At 36.8% G+C, this 19,663-nt stretch overlaps 1 protein-coding gene across 1 annotated transcript in view; it reads left to right on the top strand.

Annotated features, from left to right (window-relative positions):
- CHN2 (chimerin 2) overlaps positions 1–19,663 on the top strand; it is a 132,596-nt gene that overhangs the window by 19,081 nt on the left and 93,852 nt on the right. The window contains exon 3 of the mRNA XM_085307621.1: positions 18,026–18,064. Within this exon, the coding sequence (XP_085163747.1) occupies positions 18,026–18,064 (39 nt within the window). The remainder of the gene's footprint in view (positions 1–18,025; positions 18,065–19,663) is intronic.

Below are 19,663 nucleotides of genomic sequence, written 5' to 3'. Positions count from 1 at the left end.
TATTCAGTTTGGAATCTACCGTGACCCTACAGTCCTTTAAGCAAGGTTGGTACTCAGTCTGTCGATTCCCAGTGTATAGTGATGCATGGTATTATTTTGTGCCAGGTGCAGAACTTCATATTGAACTTCAGTAGGYTTATTTTGGCTCAAACCTCAAGTTTACCAAGGCCCCTCTGAACTATATCTGCAGGAGAGATTAAGATGCTGAAAGGCCATTTAATATTGTCCGCAAATTTRCTGAGGGCTCTGTCGTATCATTCAGGCAGTTGATAAAGATATTGAACCATATCATCCACTACTGATTTGGGGGTACTTTGCTCAGTTGTTAAGCCATGGATTATTACCTTACTGACAGTCCAGCCAATTTTCAACCTGCCTACTTTTCTAGCACATACTTCTTCAGCTTTCAGATGCATGTGTGGTGGGACACAACCTCAAAAGTCTTAATAAGTCAAGGTATATTGCATCCATCTCTCTCTCTTCATCTACATAGCAGGTCATGTTGCCATTGAAATCAGCTCATTCAAGTGTGGTCTGCTTGTGATGAATCTGTGTTGCCTGTTCCCGATGGCTTTCTTGTCCCCTATGTGTCTGGGAGTGGATTCCAAGAGACATATTCTGAGATCTTTCCAGGGCTTGAGGTGAGGCTGACTGGCTGATTCTTCTTCTCAGCATCCTTTTTGCCTTTCTTAAACTCAGTTCAATATTCGTGTTCTTTCGGTTTTTGGGGACCTACTGTGATCATGTGCCATAGATCATGGCCACGCAGTCGCATCAGCTGACTCTGTCAGCATGCTTGGATATATCCCGTTCAGCCCCAGGTCTTTGAATAAGTATATTCAGCTTTTCTGACAAATCCTAACGTSTTGCTTCCCCACTGTCAACTGCCCATCTCCTTCCCAAAAGTTAGCAGTACATGCCGAGGTGTAGAGGCAGCCTTTTCTATATTGCCTGTCTGTGAGTGCGTTGGTGGACCCACATTTTCCCTAAACTTCCTTCTGCCACTAGCACACCTTAGAATCCATTCTTGTTACCCTTTACAGGTCTGGTTAATTTGCCTGTAGCTGGGCTTTGACCTTCCTGATGTTAATCCATAGTGACCGAGCAATGCTTTTATACTCCTCCTCTGTGGCCTTTTTAACTGAGGAAAGTGCTGTTTGCAGAGGAAGCACATCTGCARGTTAGGTGTTCATTAAAGGACACAGGAGTATGAAGATCCTCTCTCCCTCCCTAAAGGGCAGAGGAGTACCAGATGAAGATATATCACTTCAGTCACCTGCTTTTGTACACATGAAGCAGCTCATGAGAAACTTACTTTCCATATCCCTGATGGCTATTTACAATATGACTGATTTATCTCACTAGGTGCTCTATTACAAATATGTATTACAGTAAGATGCTAGTGTAAATGGTTGTGTTGTTTGAAGGAATTGGCTTGGTTCACCGTAATACTTGGCCAGTTTTACCACAGTCTGATCTTGATTTCAGAGGAGTTACAGTGGCATATATGGAACTACAGGAAGTSAACCTCTCTGCAGTTGGTTTATGTTTTACTTTAGAGACCAAATAATGGCAGCTGATTAAATCTGATGAGAAAGTAATGCACACWTGTACTTTTCATTTGCTTATTCAGTGTGGATACTGATTTATGTTTATGTCTGATTATATACTGATTTATGTTTATGTCCTAAGCAGCCTATAGAGAGCAGGTTACGATGCAGCTTTTGTGCTGTAATGTGGGGAGGAACCTCCTTCAGGTCAGTGGCCCTGCTCCTAAACTCTCTCCCTGACCACATGCTGCTGGCCGCTGTTGGAAGTAGCATGTCAGGATTAGACAGGTATTTGGTCTTCCTCTTCTGCTCACTTTTATTTCTTACAACTTTTTGCACRTGATACTTCTAACTTTTACTTATATATATTTAATTCAAGTGTTTGTGGTTCTAGTCATTTTATTAGTAACAAAGAGTTTCAATAGAATCAATAAATATGAAAGCTTTTTCAAATCAAACTCTTGACATATCTCTTAGTTTCATAATGCATTAGTGACAGGACAAGTATCAACTATTTCATTAACTCTATTTCTTATTCAAGCTGCTATGACTTATTCTTGGGTTAGTTTTCACTACCAGAATATAACAAAAGAACAGTTGGCCTTGACCTTAATTCRGTTTACCCAGTGTGACATCAGTGTGTAGGGTCTGCTGCTAATCTGAACTGTATTTCAGAATTATACCTCTTTTAAGAAAACATCCCAAAGGTCACAAGAGACATTTCCAAAAAATTTCAAGAACAGGTTGTTTGCAGGATGAAATGCCAAATCTGTGAATGAATAATAAATGGAGCTAAAACTGGATATATAACAATAACTTTTTTAAAAAGGGTAAGGTAGGAATGGCCTTTTCCAACTTGGAAAAAGAAAACAGAACTACTTGAAATTGTGAAGTGATACCTGAACTGTGTAGCAAGTTGAGATTTTGTTTCATACTGGGTTTTTTTTCTTCTTTTTTCTGTTCCCTCATGCTTGGATTTTTTTTTTTTGGGGGGGGGGAGGCAGGGGATTTCATCTCAATACTTCAGTTACTTCCTATACTTATCTGTTCTTTCATGGATTTAGTCAATACTCAGTTATTCATGAGGAGCTAAATCAATCATCACTTTCTCATGTCATCTTGCATTGCATCAACTTCCTTTTTCAGATGAAAGAGATGGATGTAGCACTGTATGGAGCCTAGCAAGACTATTTGCTGGCTAAATTTTGGGTGGAGGTTTCTCAACAGCAGTTTAACATTTAAACATTACTGTTAATTTATGTTTATCCACACCAGTGCAAGGCTTTGGAGTTTAAGCATCATTGAGGTAAAGGAGTATTTTTGCTGCAATGATTTTGTACCACTATCCCTACAGACATAAGTGTACAGATTTGCATTTTTCTGAGGAGCTGGATAAGTATTAGTAGCATAATCAGGAGAGAGGTGGGTTGTAGGGATATGACCAAGAACATAATTTGTTCTGCTAGCATCATGAAATTGGTAATGATGCATTAGAAGAAATAAAAGAACTTGGGATTTTTGTTTGTGGCATTTCCAGTTAATCTCTTTACTGGTGGCTGAAGCAAATTTGTTATGAAGGTGGAGAGCTGCCAGACAGAAAAAAAAMATCAAGTTTTCTTTCAATCTAGAACTACGTTCAGATTTAAGTAAAACTAAAATCCTGTTGAAATAGAATACTGAGACTTTCTCATGCATAATGTTGTATGTACTGTTCCACTCTGATTTAGTTCCCTGATGGCGTAAGACTGTGCTACCTAAGTTAATACATTAATATTCATTGGCCAGATCAGTATTGCACTGCTGGAGCCAATAAATCTTGGTTTAGTTCAAAATCAGAGATGATATTTTATACATTATGTTAGCATACAATTTTTATTAGCATATCAGACTTTGAAAGAGTGATGCATTGCAGTAAAAAGCCAAGTATTTCAAGTTAATTGCTATTCCATTAAGTAGAAGTGGTGGTTTCAGCTTAAAAGAGTGTAGAGAAATGTTTAGTTAATGAAAAGAGTTCTGGGAGTGATAATAAGCATTTAATGTAGTGAAGATGCTGGCTGAAAATACTCACCTCAGTGGTCAGAATTTAAGGCCCTCAGAAGCAGGTGGTGAAATGGGAATAATCCAGCCTACAGAAGCACTTACGGAATGAGCTGAAATGCTGTGGTGTCCACTGAGGCCCAGTCACACCGTTAAACAGAACAGGTGGTGCAAGAGATCAGCAACCACATCRAAGTCTTTAGTTAGAGGGTAGCTGGTAGGCATAGATGTGATCCAGCAAATTCTTATGTATAGTCCTGCTGTCGCACTGCTGGCTCACACAGAGGAGAGGCTGCTCTGACATGGACCACAGCTAGGACAGGGAGTCAAGGTGGGCTATTTTCTTCCTTTCTCTYCTGCTATCCCTCCTTTGGTGCTTTGAGCCAGGGGTATGGAGCCATCATTTTTTGAATGTACAGCCAGGTTCAAGCACAACCACCCAAGCTCTTTCTTGATTTCCSTCTGCTTCCACATCCCTACAATTTCTTGCTGCCACTGCCATGGAATAGGAGAGGCTGCTGGCTAAAATCAGTGGGGAAAGTCCCACCTGTGCGGCTGGGAGACGTCAGCTGGAAGCGTGCCTCCATGCTGCTGGTGCCCCTGCCTGCTACAGAGCTCTCAGTCCGCRAATGTTCAAGGAAAGCCCCTGAGACGCATTTCAACACATAATGCAATAGCAGTTTCCTTCCTCATATCACTCCTGAAGGAAGCTCTCAACAACTAAACTGATTTCTGTGCCTCGGCTGGGGCCCTACAGCCCCACGGTGTTACTTTTGTCAGACAAGAAGTATTTATTCCGCTGAACTTTGCACTGAACGTTGGATTTGTTTACTTCTCTCTCCCTTCTCTTTCTACCCTACCCCTGCTTCGTTCCAGTGTACAAGGTGGCTTGTTTTTGCAATGTGCTCTATTATTCGTAGTAGCCGCAGTATTTGTTGTTCGTTTTATCCTATTGGCTAAAGGTCGGATCCAAAACTGGGATTCTGTTGCTGCACATAAGTTTGGTGCAAGGTAGTTCARTCCTCAAAAAAGCTTTCTGCCTCCGAGAGACTAGAAGAAGGGTTGTGTTGTTTTTCTCTCTGTTATAAACATGAAGAGTTAGATAAAAAGATAAAAAAGATTATATTTCTGCCTCAAGGTAACATGGAGCGAATGGAAGAGTTAGAAATTAAACTCAGTATCTGAAGTCTCTGTATTATCCTGTAATTGCACAGGCATCCCTTTTCATTCCTAAATATCAGCATTCCTAATATGTTTCTGGGTTGTGTCGTTGTTGTTCTGTTGTCTAGCTGGACATGTGAAACTACAAATATAAAATTGATAAAAACTCAAAGTTTATTTTGGAAGTCAGGAAGCAAAAAAGAAGGAAGAAAACGTACTGATTATTCTGTATATGCTTTCGTCAAAAATCCACTAAAAGATCAAAATATCAATAGCAATGAATGTGTGAGGTGGCATGGACAGGCCATGCTTTCAAAAATAAAATATACATTCTAATGAATATATAGGGTAGATAAGGCAGATAGGCACATCTATATGTGCAGGTAAATATATCTGAGCATATTGAGAAGATTCCTGCTGAACCTTTTCAGCTTAAATGTATCCACTGATCCATTTTAAAATCTGATTCTTTAAAGGTGGTCTTTGGTCAGAGCTTTTGAATTTTAAAGAACTTGACACTATTTCTAGTCTGAGATTTTGGTAGTTTTTTAGCTTGGCATTTTTAAGAGGTTTAATGGGTTTTCATTTCTTACCAGGCTAGATATTTCAGTGATCAGCTGAACCTGGATCATCCAATGCATGGTTTGAGAAGCTCAGGAATGTACTTCTGTAGTTCTGTAGGTCATTTTAATCTTTATCACTTCAGTGGTTCATGTAAATTCCGACATAGGTGAATACTTCTACAGATCTGGGCATGGATACAAAAATCAAATGCCTTTCGGAAGGCAGGAGTTCTGGACTGTCAGGGACAGATCAGTGAGTGTCAGGCTCTGGTTGCTATTATATAGTGCATGAATAAAATTATTAAAATTGTTAAATGTGAGCACTTGTTACTTTAATGTGAAATAGAGTACATTCCAGTTTTTGATACTAAGATTACTGAGAGGAATGTGAGAACCATCTGCTGTATTAACCCTATAACTATTGGGACTAAGTGTTTCTGAGCTTGAGATGCTTATATATAATTCTGGACAACTCTTTGACCATAATAAATCACACCCACCCTACTGAAATCAATGGAGCAATGACAATTTTATCAGCCAAAGTTTGGCACTTTGATACTGAAATTTTTACCAAGTTCTAGTATGACTGAGATTCACTTGGCTGTAGGTTGCATTCATTTTCTACCTCCTAGGAGCTGTCGCTGTAGGACTGGTTATGCTACTTTATTCCTACTTACATTAATTTTCTGATAAATATAAAGCTAATACATATTTTGCAGCATCTTTTAAATAAACCATGTGAGTATTTGTAAGCTATTGGAYAGAAAATGAAGACAGTGCTTCAGATGCAGATCAGTGGTGCAGGGATGTAGTGCACTGGTCTAGGTTAAAAAGTAGTATGCCTGCTAGGGCTAATACTTCTGTACAGCTGCAGCAGTAGTCAGAGCACAGCTCTGAAATCAGTCAAAACTGGTGTAAAAGGATACCTGTATTTTGAAGAAATGCCACTTAAAATTGAGTCTGTCTAAGAGAAATTATAAAGGCTGCAAAGGCTTTCTTCAGAGCTGGCATCAAACAAACCACTTTGGCACTTAATCACTCATCTTTTCCATTGTTATAAAACCATTGGAGTATTTTCAAGTGAGTATTTGGAGATTAGCATTCATATAAATCTTTGTTACTCTATTAAAGGCGCCTATAATATGTTTCTTGAGATGGCGTGATTTGCAACTAATGATCATGAAGCACCAACTCACTTTTGATATTTCATCAGTGCTTTTACACATGACCAGTCTCTAGATGGAAGTTCACATTTCAAATCTCCTTTTAGCCAACTGTTATGTCACCATAAATTGTCTGTGACAAAAATTCAGCATTCTCCTGAATTTCACTGGCTGATGGCACTAATAGTGTGCCTTGTGTTGCCTCATCAGATATAGGTGACTGCTTTCAAATCTGGCCTGCTCACTCCAGTGGGGACTGATTTTTGGACCTAAATGAGTGAGAAACTGGAAGGAAATGCAGTTTTACAAGACCATAAATTATTTTACAGGATGTGTAAAAGAAAAAAGCATTTCTGTATTGAAAATRTTTACCAGTTAGGGACCCTGAACTAGATTTTGCACTGCAACTGTGTAAGTAAATTGACTGGCATTAAATAAAACTATGTACTGAAATCAGCTGTTAAACAGTAGGGTAWAGGCATGTCTTTGAGAATACAGTCTCATGCAAATTAAGGAGGGAAGGATATTCTCCCCATGAGCTGCAGTTTCCTTTTGAATAATTTACTGGTCAGTAGAAATAAGTTATTAAAAAACTTTGATCCAGGATATTTTGTTACTTACATGCTATGTCACTTCAATAAAAATATATCATAAATGTACTAAGGTTATTTTTTCTCATGCTCTCAGAAGGAACTAAATCTCCACTGTTTTTCTTAACATTTATTTAATGGTGCTTCCTAATTTAATAATAAATCAAGTGAAGTTGTCCRTGGTGTGTTTGCGTGATGCTCCATGGCTCTTAAATTTTTGTTTTTTAAGACCATCATCTGTGCTAAATTCAGTTGAAGCTAGACTGGGGAAGATGCACTGTGGCTGATACCTACTACGCTGACATGGATGGCCCTTTGGTTACCCTTTTGCTTTCCCATCCCGTTCGCTTTTATCTGTTGGATGGTTGCCGTACGCTGCAATCACAAACACTTTTAGGTCGGCAACTGCTGTGTTTTATTTTTAAACTGTACACGTTAGCAGTTGGACACAGCACCAGACTTGATTTGGGGTTCCAAATGCTACCGCAATGAGAATATTTAATGGTAATAGAATGCTTTGCTGCTGTCTCATTTGGAGTTCCACCTAATCTGGCTAGGGCAATCAGCGGTTACTAGGCAGATCAAAATTAAATATTATTACTCTATAAAACCATTTAGATTTGAATAGCTTTTTATTTGAGATGCATAAGCATTTTTCAAACATTCAGTCTGTTACTAAAATTATACGCTACTAAAATTATACACTATAAAAGAAACATTTGCAGCTAACTTGTAAAAAAGAACTATAATATTGGTAAGTTAGTTGGATGCTGGTGGATGTTCTAAACAGATGACACAGTAAGATAAGTGGTAGAGCTAAGGCACAATTGCTCTAGAGGCCTTTCTGAATAGCTGTCAGTTTTATGCTCTCCTAACACAATAATGGGCATTCCCAGGAGGTGCAAGTCTCGTGGGATAATTATTCTTCTGAGGCTTGGAGTGGTTTTGCTGTGCCTTTTCCACAGATGGGTAAGACTGTATTACAATTATTCTCCTCTTTCAGTAGATTTTTCTAATGTAGAAATTAATAGAATTAATTTTGTATACATGCACGATAGTTACATTACTTAGCATATTAATGAATTTCAAGCTATATTGAATGCCATCAGACAGCAATAGTAAATGGTAAAATGGTAAGTTTTTATCTTACAAATTGGTTTTATGTCTCACTGTACTTGCCTTTTGAGATGTTTCTTTTTAATATTCAGGTCTATTTTTTGCTCTCATCGGTAGGCATATTTGCTCTCTCAACCTGGTTTATCTTTAACTATCCTTAAAAATAACAAGCACAAGCGGAAGTAAAAGTTTGAAGTAAATATATGTGTTATCATTGCACAATATTTTCACAGTTCCTGGTGCATGAAGCTGGCATAGTTGCTTACTGTCTTGCTGCGAGCATCAAATARTGTTGATGAAATGAAGCAAAAAATTGGCAGAAACTTAGCTTTCATTTGGAGTGGTTTAAAGGAGAACACACTGCCTCAGTCATTAGTTACGAARCTTTGGTATTGCTGAATAAACCCACAGACAACCAGCAACTTTAGCCTCTGGATCCTGGAGAAGATCTATATTTTGTGAGATGTAGCTATGAGAATAATCTGACAAGCTGTGACAGGCTTTGCTGAATGTTATAACAAACTCATAGGAGAAGTATGAAAATCTAAAAAACCTTTCTCGTGTCGGTCTCTTACAAGATTTAATATCATCACCATCCTGGCTCTAGTGGTTCTAGAAATGAGAATACTGGTTCATCATTTTACCTAGCTTTCCTGCCTTCTGAGATGGGAGGAAAAGAGCAGAATAGTGGCTACTACTAAGAACTGCAGTTCTTACTCAGCACAAACTATTTCCTTTAGCTTAAAAAATGCGTTGTATCCTTTTGGAGATTTACTGATTTCTTTTTGGAGGATTGAGTTGAGCTTGCTTTCTTTTCTCTTCATGCTCCAAAATAACATTCATCTAACTATGTTGGCAATTTTGAGTCTTTGAGCATGAATATACACATTCTTTCTTTATAAATAGAAATATAATTGAATATGAACTGTGTTTTGTTAGATGAAAACTAGTGTTTTATCAGAGGAACAAAACTCTTCTTACTTACATTACTGGGAGACAACTGATGTAAAACATCTTTTTTTGTGTCCGTAGCTGTTGATCTGTCAGCAGTCTCATATCTTTGCACGTGCTCTAGGAAAGCAGACACGCAGACAAATTGCTTTTGGAGTTCTGCTGTGCATTCACTTTAGTTTCATATTTAAGGCTATGATTATGTGATGATCATGTCCATTTAAAGGAACTCTGACTCATTTGCTATTCAAAGAAGAGGCTGTGCTAGCTCATACAAATCAGCCATAGATATTGGCCAACACAGAAAGCAAGAGAAGTCTTTGACTTCTAAAATGTTATCATCCTGAAGAAATAAATCACAGTAGCAAGTGTACTTGATTATTGATATTGCACTGAATATTGGTTGGTTATTGCTTAACTGCTGTTAGCCTATAGCAGACATGTTTGGTAATCTTTTGATGAATTTGCTTCTTTTTCCTGTACTTCTACCATGAAATAGGTTAAATATTCCAAATATACCAAATACATAAATTTACCAAAGCCACGGCCTTAGTCATAATTTTTTGACTTTAAACAAGGTGTTTAGTGGGATGAATCAGAGAGTTTGTTCAAAGTTGCAACAACAGTGCATATCTTTAAAAATAACTCAAAGCTGTTTTTAGAAACATGATAAACTGAGGATTGAGAAGCTGAATTCACATAAAATAATAATTAAACTGTCTTTGAATGTAATTGACACATTCAGGCAGAACTGTCCAACAAAAAAGAATTAAGAGGGATTTGTCTTATTTTCGTACAAAGAGGAAGCACACAGATAAAATACAGCCTGTTCTCTTAGGAGCCGTGATTGTTCAGAATTCTATCAAAAAGTAGCGAGCATGTTTAGCATAGTTTGCAGGTGGAGGTTGTTTTTCCTGGTTTTCGTGCTCTGATATATAGAAGCAAATATTGCAGCAACTACTGCAGGATCGGTAAAGGGTGCCAGAGCTCTAATTGTTTGCCAGCCTTTTACTCTTCTTGTCATTAAGCTTGTTCTGCATGGCACAGTAGTTTTTATCTCTGATGTCCGAGGCTCGAAGCTGCGTGCAAGCTGCAGAGTTCAGCATGGTTCCTAATATATGAGTAGCCCTAGGACTGAGCACAGTGTGTTTTCGAATCTTTATGAATTCCAACTTAAATTCTCTAAGTCGCGTGGCTTTACTGGGTGATAGGAATTACTAGGTTTCCACCTGATTCTGAATCTGCAGTGCTGGCCTTTAAAAATACTTAAATTTCTGTGTCCGTAGAAATCTGAATATGAGGCTAGATGGGAAAGCCTGAGATGAGCTGAAAAGCTGTTGGAGAGCTTCTGTAATCTGCTACGGGAATAGGGCCGCCTCTTATACCCTTCAAGAGTCAAAAGAAARCATTGTGCCATTGGTTAGAGAAGAGGATGAGATGACACATGCCAAAAATAACAGAGTTACCAAAAGCCATGATTTGGATTTTGCTAAATGTTAATACGTTTTCAGGAAATGTACTGCCTCTTTTGACAAGCCGGATAAACGGGCATCGGGTCAATTTATGAGAGCATTTCTGGAACTGGGAATGTGCTGACACTATTTCAACAGAAACGTTCTAATTGAAATACTTCATCGTGATTACAGTGACCCTTTTAATAGCGTTTTTTGGCATTTTTGCAATTATTTGAGTCACATGCCTTTTCATATAGTGCATAGGTTGCTCTGTAGAGTCCAGGGATCACTGGTCAGAGAATTAACTTTTTGCTGTTTTTTTTAAATTGCCATAAGTAAATGACTGGAAGAACGTTGCCACATGCTGCACAGTGATAAAATTACTCTCATGGAGCTGCTCTCATGTATGCCAGCTGATTATCTGGCCTTAATTTTTAGCCAGGAGCTAACTGGCCATTAGTTAGAAGCAAAAGTGTATCTGCAGAAGATATGAGGTCCACTAATGTAGYGCAATTTAACTTATGTCATTTATTTATTCCTACCAATGAAACATCAATCTCTCAGTCATGCAGAGCCCTAATTGTGCCATTTTAATATCTTGATACCTCTGGTTTCTAGATTAAAAATATGAAAATGTGAAAATAAATGTGTTATATTTTAATTATGCTGGCTTTACTTTTAAAATAGATAATACTAGCAAGCATTGAGGCTTAATTTTGGTGACCAGATTAAATGTAGTGGAAACCATTAGCTAAGACAGATGTCTAGCAAACAAGTTTTGTAATTTTTTTTTTCCTGCATCTTCCTTTTAGTTTATTAATACAAAGCTCTAATGACTTGGGTTAAGGAATTCTTAATTTTTGCTGTAAAAATATTCATAAGCACCTAAATCATAYAGATTCTTAAATGCCATCAGAAGTCAAATAGTTTCAAAGTGATTCAGTGTTAAAAAGGACCTGCCTAAAATTAGGTAGAGTGAATACCACTATAGACTCTTAAACCATACGCATTTCCCTGAACGTATTTARAGTGTTCAGACTATTCACATCAGCTAAAATTAATCTCTGTTGCGTGATGTGATTTGCTGTCTGGAGGAGGCTGTTTACCAGGACTGCCCTACATATTGACTCTAAGAAAGACAAAAAGGAGGAYTGTACAAATACCCTTCCCTTTTACATTTTTCCTGTGGCTATAGAGAATTGTGTTTGTTCCCTTTTTCCATTTCAAAATTTTAGAAATGTAGGATTCAGTCTTTCAGCAGTTTTCATTACAATTTTCTTTACAAATATTACAGAATAGAAAGGCAGAATTTTTAGTTAAATGGAATATTGCTATGATGGTCATAGCTATCTGGACATCACTCACCAATTGCACGGCTCTTTTTCATCTTTTGTTCTGCAAGTTTAGCTATGGATTCAAATAATTCCAATCTCCTGTGATCTTTTGGAGAGCAAGTCATCTAGCAATTCACTTATTTCATGATAATATTTTGTCATTTGATAGTTGATAACTCTTCTAATTATTAATTTCACGTATTTACAGAATCTTTTGTCTGCACTTTAGTAAAACAGACATACACATAAAACAATTACTCATGGAACTATTCACCTATRTAATAGTGAAGAGACACTGTTTTGAAATCTGAAGCAAAAGCAAGAGAGAGCACACTTTAGAAAGATTGTGATTTGCAGAATGGACAAAAAAAGCTATTTTTGCAGCAGTAGTTTCTAATAACAACTTTATAATAGACAAATGCAAAAGATACAAAATAGCTGTCTTTTTATATTTTACTTATTAAAAACTTGCTGTTTCAACTAATTACTGTGCAGGGTAGAGTTCCACCCCTTTTGTGAGCATCTTTTGACTTTTTTCTCTCTTTTTTTTTTTTTTTTTAAGAGAACAGCACTATGGGAAGCACACAAAATCCAAATTAATATATCAATTAAACACTATATTGCAAATAAGCAATTTGATAATTTCTGTTTCTGTGCCTTATACTGAAAGTTGAAGTGCCTYGTTAAAATTGAAGTTGGAATTGTCCAACTCCATATTGGAGTTGTCCATGTACTGGTGAAGAGAAATTTCAGTGGTAAAGCTGGCATCTACTGACTTCTCTATAGGCAATATACATTTCTGAATGAAACATTAAACAGAGTTTATGACACACGGAGTTATTTCAACAGCTACATCACTAAGGAATTAATTTTGCTCTTCAAAGGCACACTGAGTTTTTAGAAATCACAGTGAGGTTCTCATTTGACAGTATGTTTATTTACAACTTAAATAAAAAAGAATGTTCTTTCTCAAAGTATAGCCAGGCATGCTTGTAAGGACAGTTGCTGTATATAATATATAATACAAGCAAGCAAAACACCTAAATGAATATGCCAGATGAAAAGCAAGCACAGAATAAAGTTGCCTATTTAACATAATTTGCAGAATTAGTGCAATGTGTGATAGTTGTACACACATATATATATATATTAATTGATGAGAGAGGGAGGGTAAAACAAATAAAAGTAACCGTTCACCATTGTCTGTTCTAGCCATTAGTGTTCAGATAAGATGGAAAAAAAAATGTTCAGTAATTGGTAAGTGTTAAGCACACAGTGAAAATTAAATAATGCAGTGATGATTTATGTGTTGAAAGAGAACTGGCCTTATCGAAGACGTTCCCTTATTATTCTTTCACATTAATCTCCATCCCCATTCTAGTCAACTGTATAACATAATTCTGATTATTTGAAGAAAAATTAGAAAAAAAATGCATGTCTCTGAAGAATGCAAGTACTGTTCCTACCAAGGCCTCTTACTCAACATTTATATCTTACCCTTATATATATRATTACGTATATAAAAATAAGAAAAATGTGTTTAATAACATGCACTAATGTTTTGAAAACAAAATTATAAAAATGCAAATGCTGTATATAGTAAAACTGCATAATCTTTTTATTATTTTAATACCTTTTGTATATTTCCCTTAATACTTATTATTCTCRTCCTGAAAATAACAATAGAAGATGAAAAAAATCGGTTACTGGACTTGTTCRTCTAGTGAATCATTTATCTGCACACTGCTAGCAAGCTGGTGGCTTGCCGGTTGGGTCTTCCTTATCACTGCACGTACAAGTCACAAGTTTAAAATTAGTCCTTACTGGAAAGGAAGTCTGAAGTTCAAACAGTGATGGCAGAAAGTCCAGGCTGAGGCAGTAGTTGTAGGGTGAAGTGCAGATTGTTTTTTATAATCCTATACTGAGACCAAAGGCAAAAAAATGTTTTCCTCCTCTTTCCTAGCGACTGTGAAGAAACCAGCAGCGAGTTGTGGTGACCCTTTTGTTGCTAAAGCTGTCTCGCTRCTGTGCAGCTTAAATATTCACTACTGTAGGAATCATTAATGCTTTTCAGAATATGTATTACTGGGCATGGCATATAGCTGCAGTTCAGAAGTACATTACTGTTCTCGTTGTAATTAGAAATGCCACTTACAAATTAGAGATACTTAATGGTGACATAATTTCTGATCTTCCCCCAAGAGTTTTCCTCTTGTCAGTGCGTTATCAGTCTTAGTAGCCAAAGAAATCAAAGGCTAACTTGGTGGTTATGATATTAGATCTGCCTTAGCTTGGCCAATCCTGATGCTAGTAGTACCAAGAATCAAATGTTGACATTAAGTAATCATCTTCACAAAGTACAAAGAAGTAGTAAAAAGCAGTTCATCCTAAGAAAGTATTATGTGCCATTGCAGTGTCTTTCACAGCCACATCCCAAAAGATGGCCTATGGTATATCTTTGATATAGAGCCAGGCAGAGTAAAAAATGAGGCTTGAAGTCCATCAATAAATTTGTTTCCTGAATCATTAACATAAGCCTGATTTTGTTTCAGAAATTGCTTAAGAGTAGCTGTAAACATTAGCCATTTACAAAGCATCCCTTACAGAGTCTTCTGTCATCATGTTTCTTTAGAAAAACTTGTATAATTTTACTTTTAAGCTGGTTGCTTAAAGCTTTACCAGGTTTTCAGTAGTCTTTTTACCTTGGTCATTCTGCTTTTATTCAGTTACTACATTGCTCCATCAGTCTTGTGAAAAAAAATTCATTCCTCGGATATTTTTCATCCTCTTTCTACTCTGTGAAGAGTAAAGCAAATTAAGTGAAGAACTGATCTGCTTTTCCTCATTCCCACTTTCCAATTCCATAGTATTACTTTCGGGTTGCCAATTTTCTGCAGTATTTTTTTCCATCCGTTATGAATGTATTAGTGTGCAGTGAGAAACCTCTGGGTAGCTGAAATAGTCCCAAAGAGTCAGCATTAACCATTCATTTTGCCTTTCTGCTTCACATTTAACCAACTTCTAGTTATATTCTTGGCTCTGACAAGTATTCATCTTCTAAATTGTTACGTTTCCACGCTTTTGATAGATAATACTGTCTCTAATACTCTTCATGCTAGTTCCTTATTTTTTTCCCCCCACTTACACTCTTAGCAGTTTGGAGAGGAATGAGTGCTTGTTAGGTTTTGTTAGTCTCTTCTGATAAAGTACACCTAAGACTTGGAAAAACCTAGCCAGGCATGAACTTCTGGGCGTGATGCAATTCTTTCAGTGAGTCTCTCTAAACTCGGAAAGGTGTGTCAGAGCTGGCCCTGGAACATTTTGTTGAGAACTGATAACTCATTTTGTACTCCCAATTTCTCCTGTGGCGATTGCTTTCAATCTTATCTTCAGCTGGTTCATTTCTTGAATTTAGACAACAAGTCATTGTTAAAAGTGCGAACCCTTCAAGAAAACAACAGCAGCAGCAGAGATCCTGGTTTATCGCCTAAGAATATGCCAGTRAGCGATTTTTTCACATACTGCCCATCACAGTTGTGATAAGCGTTGTGATCAAAATTCATGTTAAGAAGATAATTTAATGGGAGATCAACATGAGGCGCTTCTCACTGATGCCAAATCTGATTTATTTATTTATTGATTGATTAATTTTTGTTAAGTACATCAGGCCTGTCTTCTGCAACAGGACGTGAGATCTGTGCTCCAGTAAATGTTTCTCTGATCCATCAGCATGACCTCTGTCTCTAGGTTGAGTTTAAACTAGTCATTCTTTGTTTCCCTACAAATGTGTGCCATCCAATGTCATCCACAGTAGTTTGATAATAAACAGTATTAATAGTATCATCTATACAGTGTTCTGTGACTTAAGAACATGGCATCAGCTGGAAGGACCACACAGAATATTGCAGTACCTTGTAAGAGAGAAGATGGATCCAGTGACCCCTGTTTTTCCACTGAGTGTGCCGCCCTTAARAATGATTTTATCTATTGAGGAATGGTTCTGTTCATTCTTTCCTGGGCTGACAGATTATCCATGACAAATCGAACAAAATCATCAAGAGTTTTTGTTTTATGACTCCCTCCAAGATGATTGCTCTGTATCTAGACTGTTTCCACACCATCAGTCCATCTAAAGCTAATGAAGCGGTTTATGGCCACTTACAGRTGAACTCTCACTGTTCAGTTTACTTTGCTCTATATAATTAATTCAGAAGACTATAGCAGCAGTGAATAGTCATTGTTTTTTTTTTCATTGTTTTTCCCAATATTATTTCCTTTTCTGAAGGCACAAGTATAGATAAACATTGAGATAACACAATCAGTTTATCTTATTGGAAGAATATATTTGAGTTAACAAGCAGATTCAGAAACTCTGTTGCAATCATACAGAAGTATCCCAAAGTAATTTAATAGATAATATTGCTGTGCTATGATGAACTATGTGTGGAGCAACAGATGTATAGAAGAAACTGAGTAATATATTACCATTATAATGTGAGAGGAAAAAAAATTAGTTTGCTCTTGCATGAAGAAATTCACTGCTCTCATGAATAGCTTCAGATAATTTTAAATAAGCCTTTTGTATAATGAACTTGCAAGCTAATTACTCCCGGATTGCTACAGTGTGGTGTAACACTCTTAGTCTGAAAGCACTTCAAAATTTTGGCATAGTTTTGAAGTGGATTTAGTTGAAACTGAAATTGAATGGGTTTCCCAATCAATATATTTGCAGAATSTTACAGAATATTATTACAAGCAATAACGGAGGTAACTACTAAGTTTTATCCTCCTTTAAAACAATGTAGTTAAAAGTGGCAGATGGTAGCTAATGATTAACATTCCTAATAAACAAACTTTTGCATGGATATGTTTAAAGTGATTGCCTGTATATAAATAGATAGGGAGCATGAGCTATGCAACTATAATTGAATTTCATTAGCATAACTTAAGTAGAAGTTTAGTGAACACCAAACACCTTAATTAACTTGCACAGTACTAGGAGGTTAATAATACACCCACTGTAAATGACTCTTCAAAGTGTTTGGCAACAAGGCAGTTGAAAGCCAAACTAATATATGGTTTCYCACCCTTTCCAGGTAGTGTATGGCAGCTTATTTGGAGCTGTGTATTTAACTCTTAAAGTTCAAGCTTGGCCTTTGCAGGAATTTCTGGACATTGAAGCAATAGCTTTTCTTCCAGCTCTCTTGAGGCTTGCAGGGTCAGGTATTCAGTGTGGCYGTCAAATGGTGCTAGCCTGCCTTCCAGAGAGCCTTTTGCACTTTTGGCTCTTAACATGTTTGTTGTCGGTGGTTGGGTGGGTGGSTGGTTGATTGGGTTTTTTAGCTCATGCCATACGCATTTATGTTTTCAAAAACAGAAGCTTGGTTCCCTTTGCCAGCAGTTTACCCGGAAGCATTGCATAACCCTTGCACTGAGAATGTATCATCAACTCCTTTTTATGCCCCTTCGGTTGATAAGTGCAATAGTTGTCATCTGTTTCCAGTTGCAGTTTTTCCAGTGTTTCCTTTTCTTACCCTTTATTATTATTTTTGCTGATGCTGTTTCTGGAGAATATGCAAATTGCATATTATTGTCGGTTCAAGAAGTGTAACTGAATCTTGTTGTTGGAACTGTCAGATCTGTACATCAGAGTTCAATCTGAGCTGTGCATCTTTTTAGCTAAAGCATATATTATTCATTAATGTTTATTTTAAAATCATAATGGAGAGGTTAGAAGCCTGATTGCAAATCAGTAGTGATTTGTCTGTTTATGATGCCAAGTAGAGGAAATAAAGAATTCCTTCTGTAGTTGTTCTAGTTAATTACTATAAGAATACTGGTGAATTAAGAAACTATATGCAAATTGGGAAGAAATTAATTCCTTTTGTATTTGATTAATTTGGATAAAACACTTTGGCTCCACAAGTGGTGAAATTTATGTTCTCTCCCATAGAAAACTGTTTTGTCAATGAGCTAGCATCTCTCTTGGGAAAGAAAAGTGAATTTTGCTGACAAGCTGAGGTCTCACAACAGAAAAATGCATGCTGGCAGTTTGACCTGGTGGCCAATTGACTRATTTCATTCCCCCTTTTTATTTCTGTTTTAGATGCTGAAGAATACCAGCCTCCAATATGGAAATCATACTGTGAGTATACCTGAAATTTGAATAATCTTATGACCTTGCCAGGGTGTCATTGTTAGATCTTTTCCTTTTCTGTATTTAAAAAAAGATGTAAATGTACTAGGTGCTGGTAGAAATTGCTGTATGGGCCAACAGCAAAAACTGGCATTTTCTGGTTCTGTGTAGAGCAAGTGCAGCAGGGCTGTCAGGGACAGATTCTCTAGGTAGCTTTGCTAATGGACAGCTCCTGGGTTTCATAGTTTCTCTACTGAGACCATCAGGAATGATTTCAAATGTAGAGGTTAATCCTTCACGTGTTTAGTACAGGTCAGACTTGCATATACTTGTCTTTTTATATGGGTCACCAAATCACTTTGAGATGATAATATTTTTGATCCTTAGCAATATAAGCTGATTTTGAAGTGGTGGTTTAGAAGTTGGAGACACTATTATCAGCTCTTTGAACATTCCTGTCTGCCTTAAAAAAAAAAAATGATTTGCATAGACCGTAGTGCAGAAATGCATATTTGATGCTATTTTTGCTTTGTTCCAAATATGTTTTCTAATAAAGTAGCACTGATCTAGGACAAAACACTAGCTTTTAAAACCCTTATTAAAAATTGTCTGTACATTTTATCTTTTTATATTAAACCTTTACTGAAGCATTAAAGGTACTGAAGCTGTATCTTTGTTTTCTTTTTTGCTGTTTTCAGATACAGGACTATCCTAAGCAAAAGTTACCCTTTTATAATGGCAACTAAATTATGTACAGTGTCTTTACAGAAATGGAACTACCAAGGCAGGAATCACAGGAGTTACATGCATGTACATGTATAATTTTAAAGATCTGAGTAAACTTGTTGACTTCATTTACATRTATATGTAACTACCTTGCTGACTTTAAAGCCATCATCTATATGCTATCTGCCAAAATTGGAGCACACTATTGAAATGCAAAATTTGTTTCTCAGAACACTGTTTTCCAGAGACTTACATTTTTCATTGTTATGTGTTTTGTATATTTGAGAGAAACCTGCTTAAAAGTTAGCAGGATTACAGTGATTTGGAGTCTCCTTCTCTGGAGATACTCAAAACCCCCTTGGACGCAACCCTGTCTAACGTGCTCTAGGTGACCCTGCTGAGCAGGAAAGTTGGACTAGATGATCTCCAGAGGTCCCTTCCAACCAATTCTATGATTCTGTGATTTTAATTAGACCATTCCAGAGCTGGTACAAGAAGTAGGCACATGAAAGTTTTTTTTTTTATAAGAGAAACATGGCCTACTCAAAATTAATGGAAGACTCCCATTGACTCTGGTGAGACCAGTATTTCAAATGGCAGATGATACMTCTTTTTGCACTAAGAAAACTTTCATTAAAAACTTAAAAAATAAGCACATGCCTTTACTTACCTTCTAGTCACCACACTGATGCAGCAGACAGATCAATTTGCCTGATAGATTACCTGTCTATCCAAGGAAACTTTAAAAAATAAGAAAGCAGGATGAATTAATAGAATATAAATATATAATTTCCTATTCAGTTAGCTATATGTAGGATGCCAKTTTTGTGGTAATGACAAAGTCATGGCCTCAGCATCTGAACTCCATGCATGAGTGACCTT

This window comes from Rhea americana, unplaced genomic scaffold, assembly GCF_003343005.1.
Source record: "Rhea americana isolate MKP2758 unplaced genomic scaffold, rheAme1 scaffold_26, whole genome shotgun sequence".
NCBI lineage: Eukaryota > Metazoa > Chordata > Aves > Rheiformes > Rheidae > Rhea > Rhea americana.
Note: the sequence above shows the minus strand (reverse complement) of the source record. Positions and strands in the feature narration are given on the sequence as shown.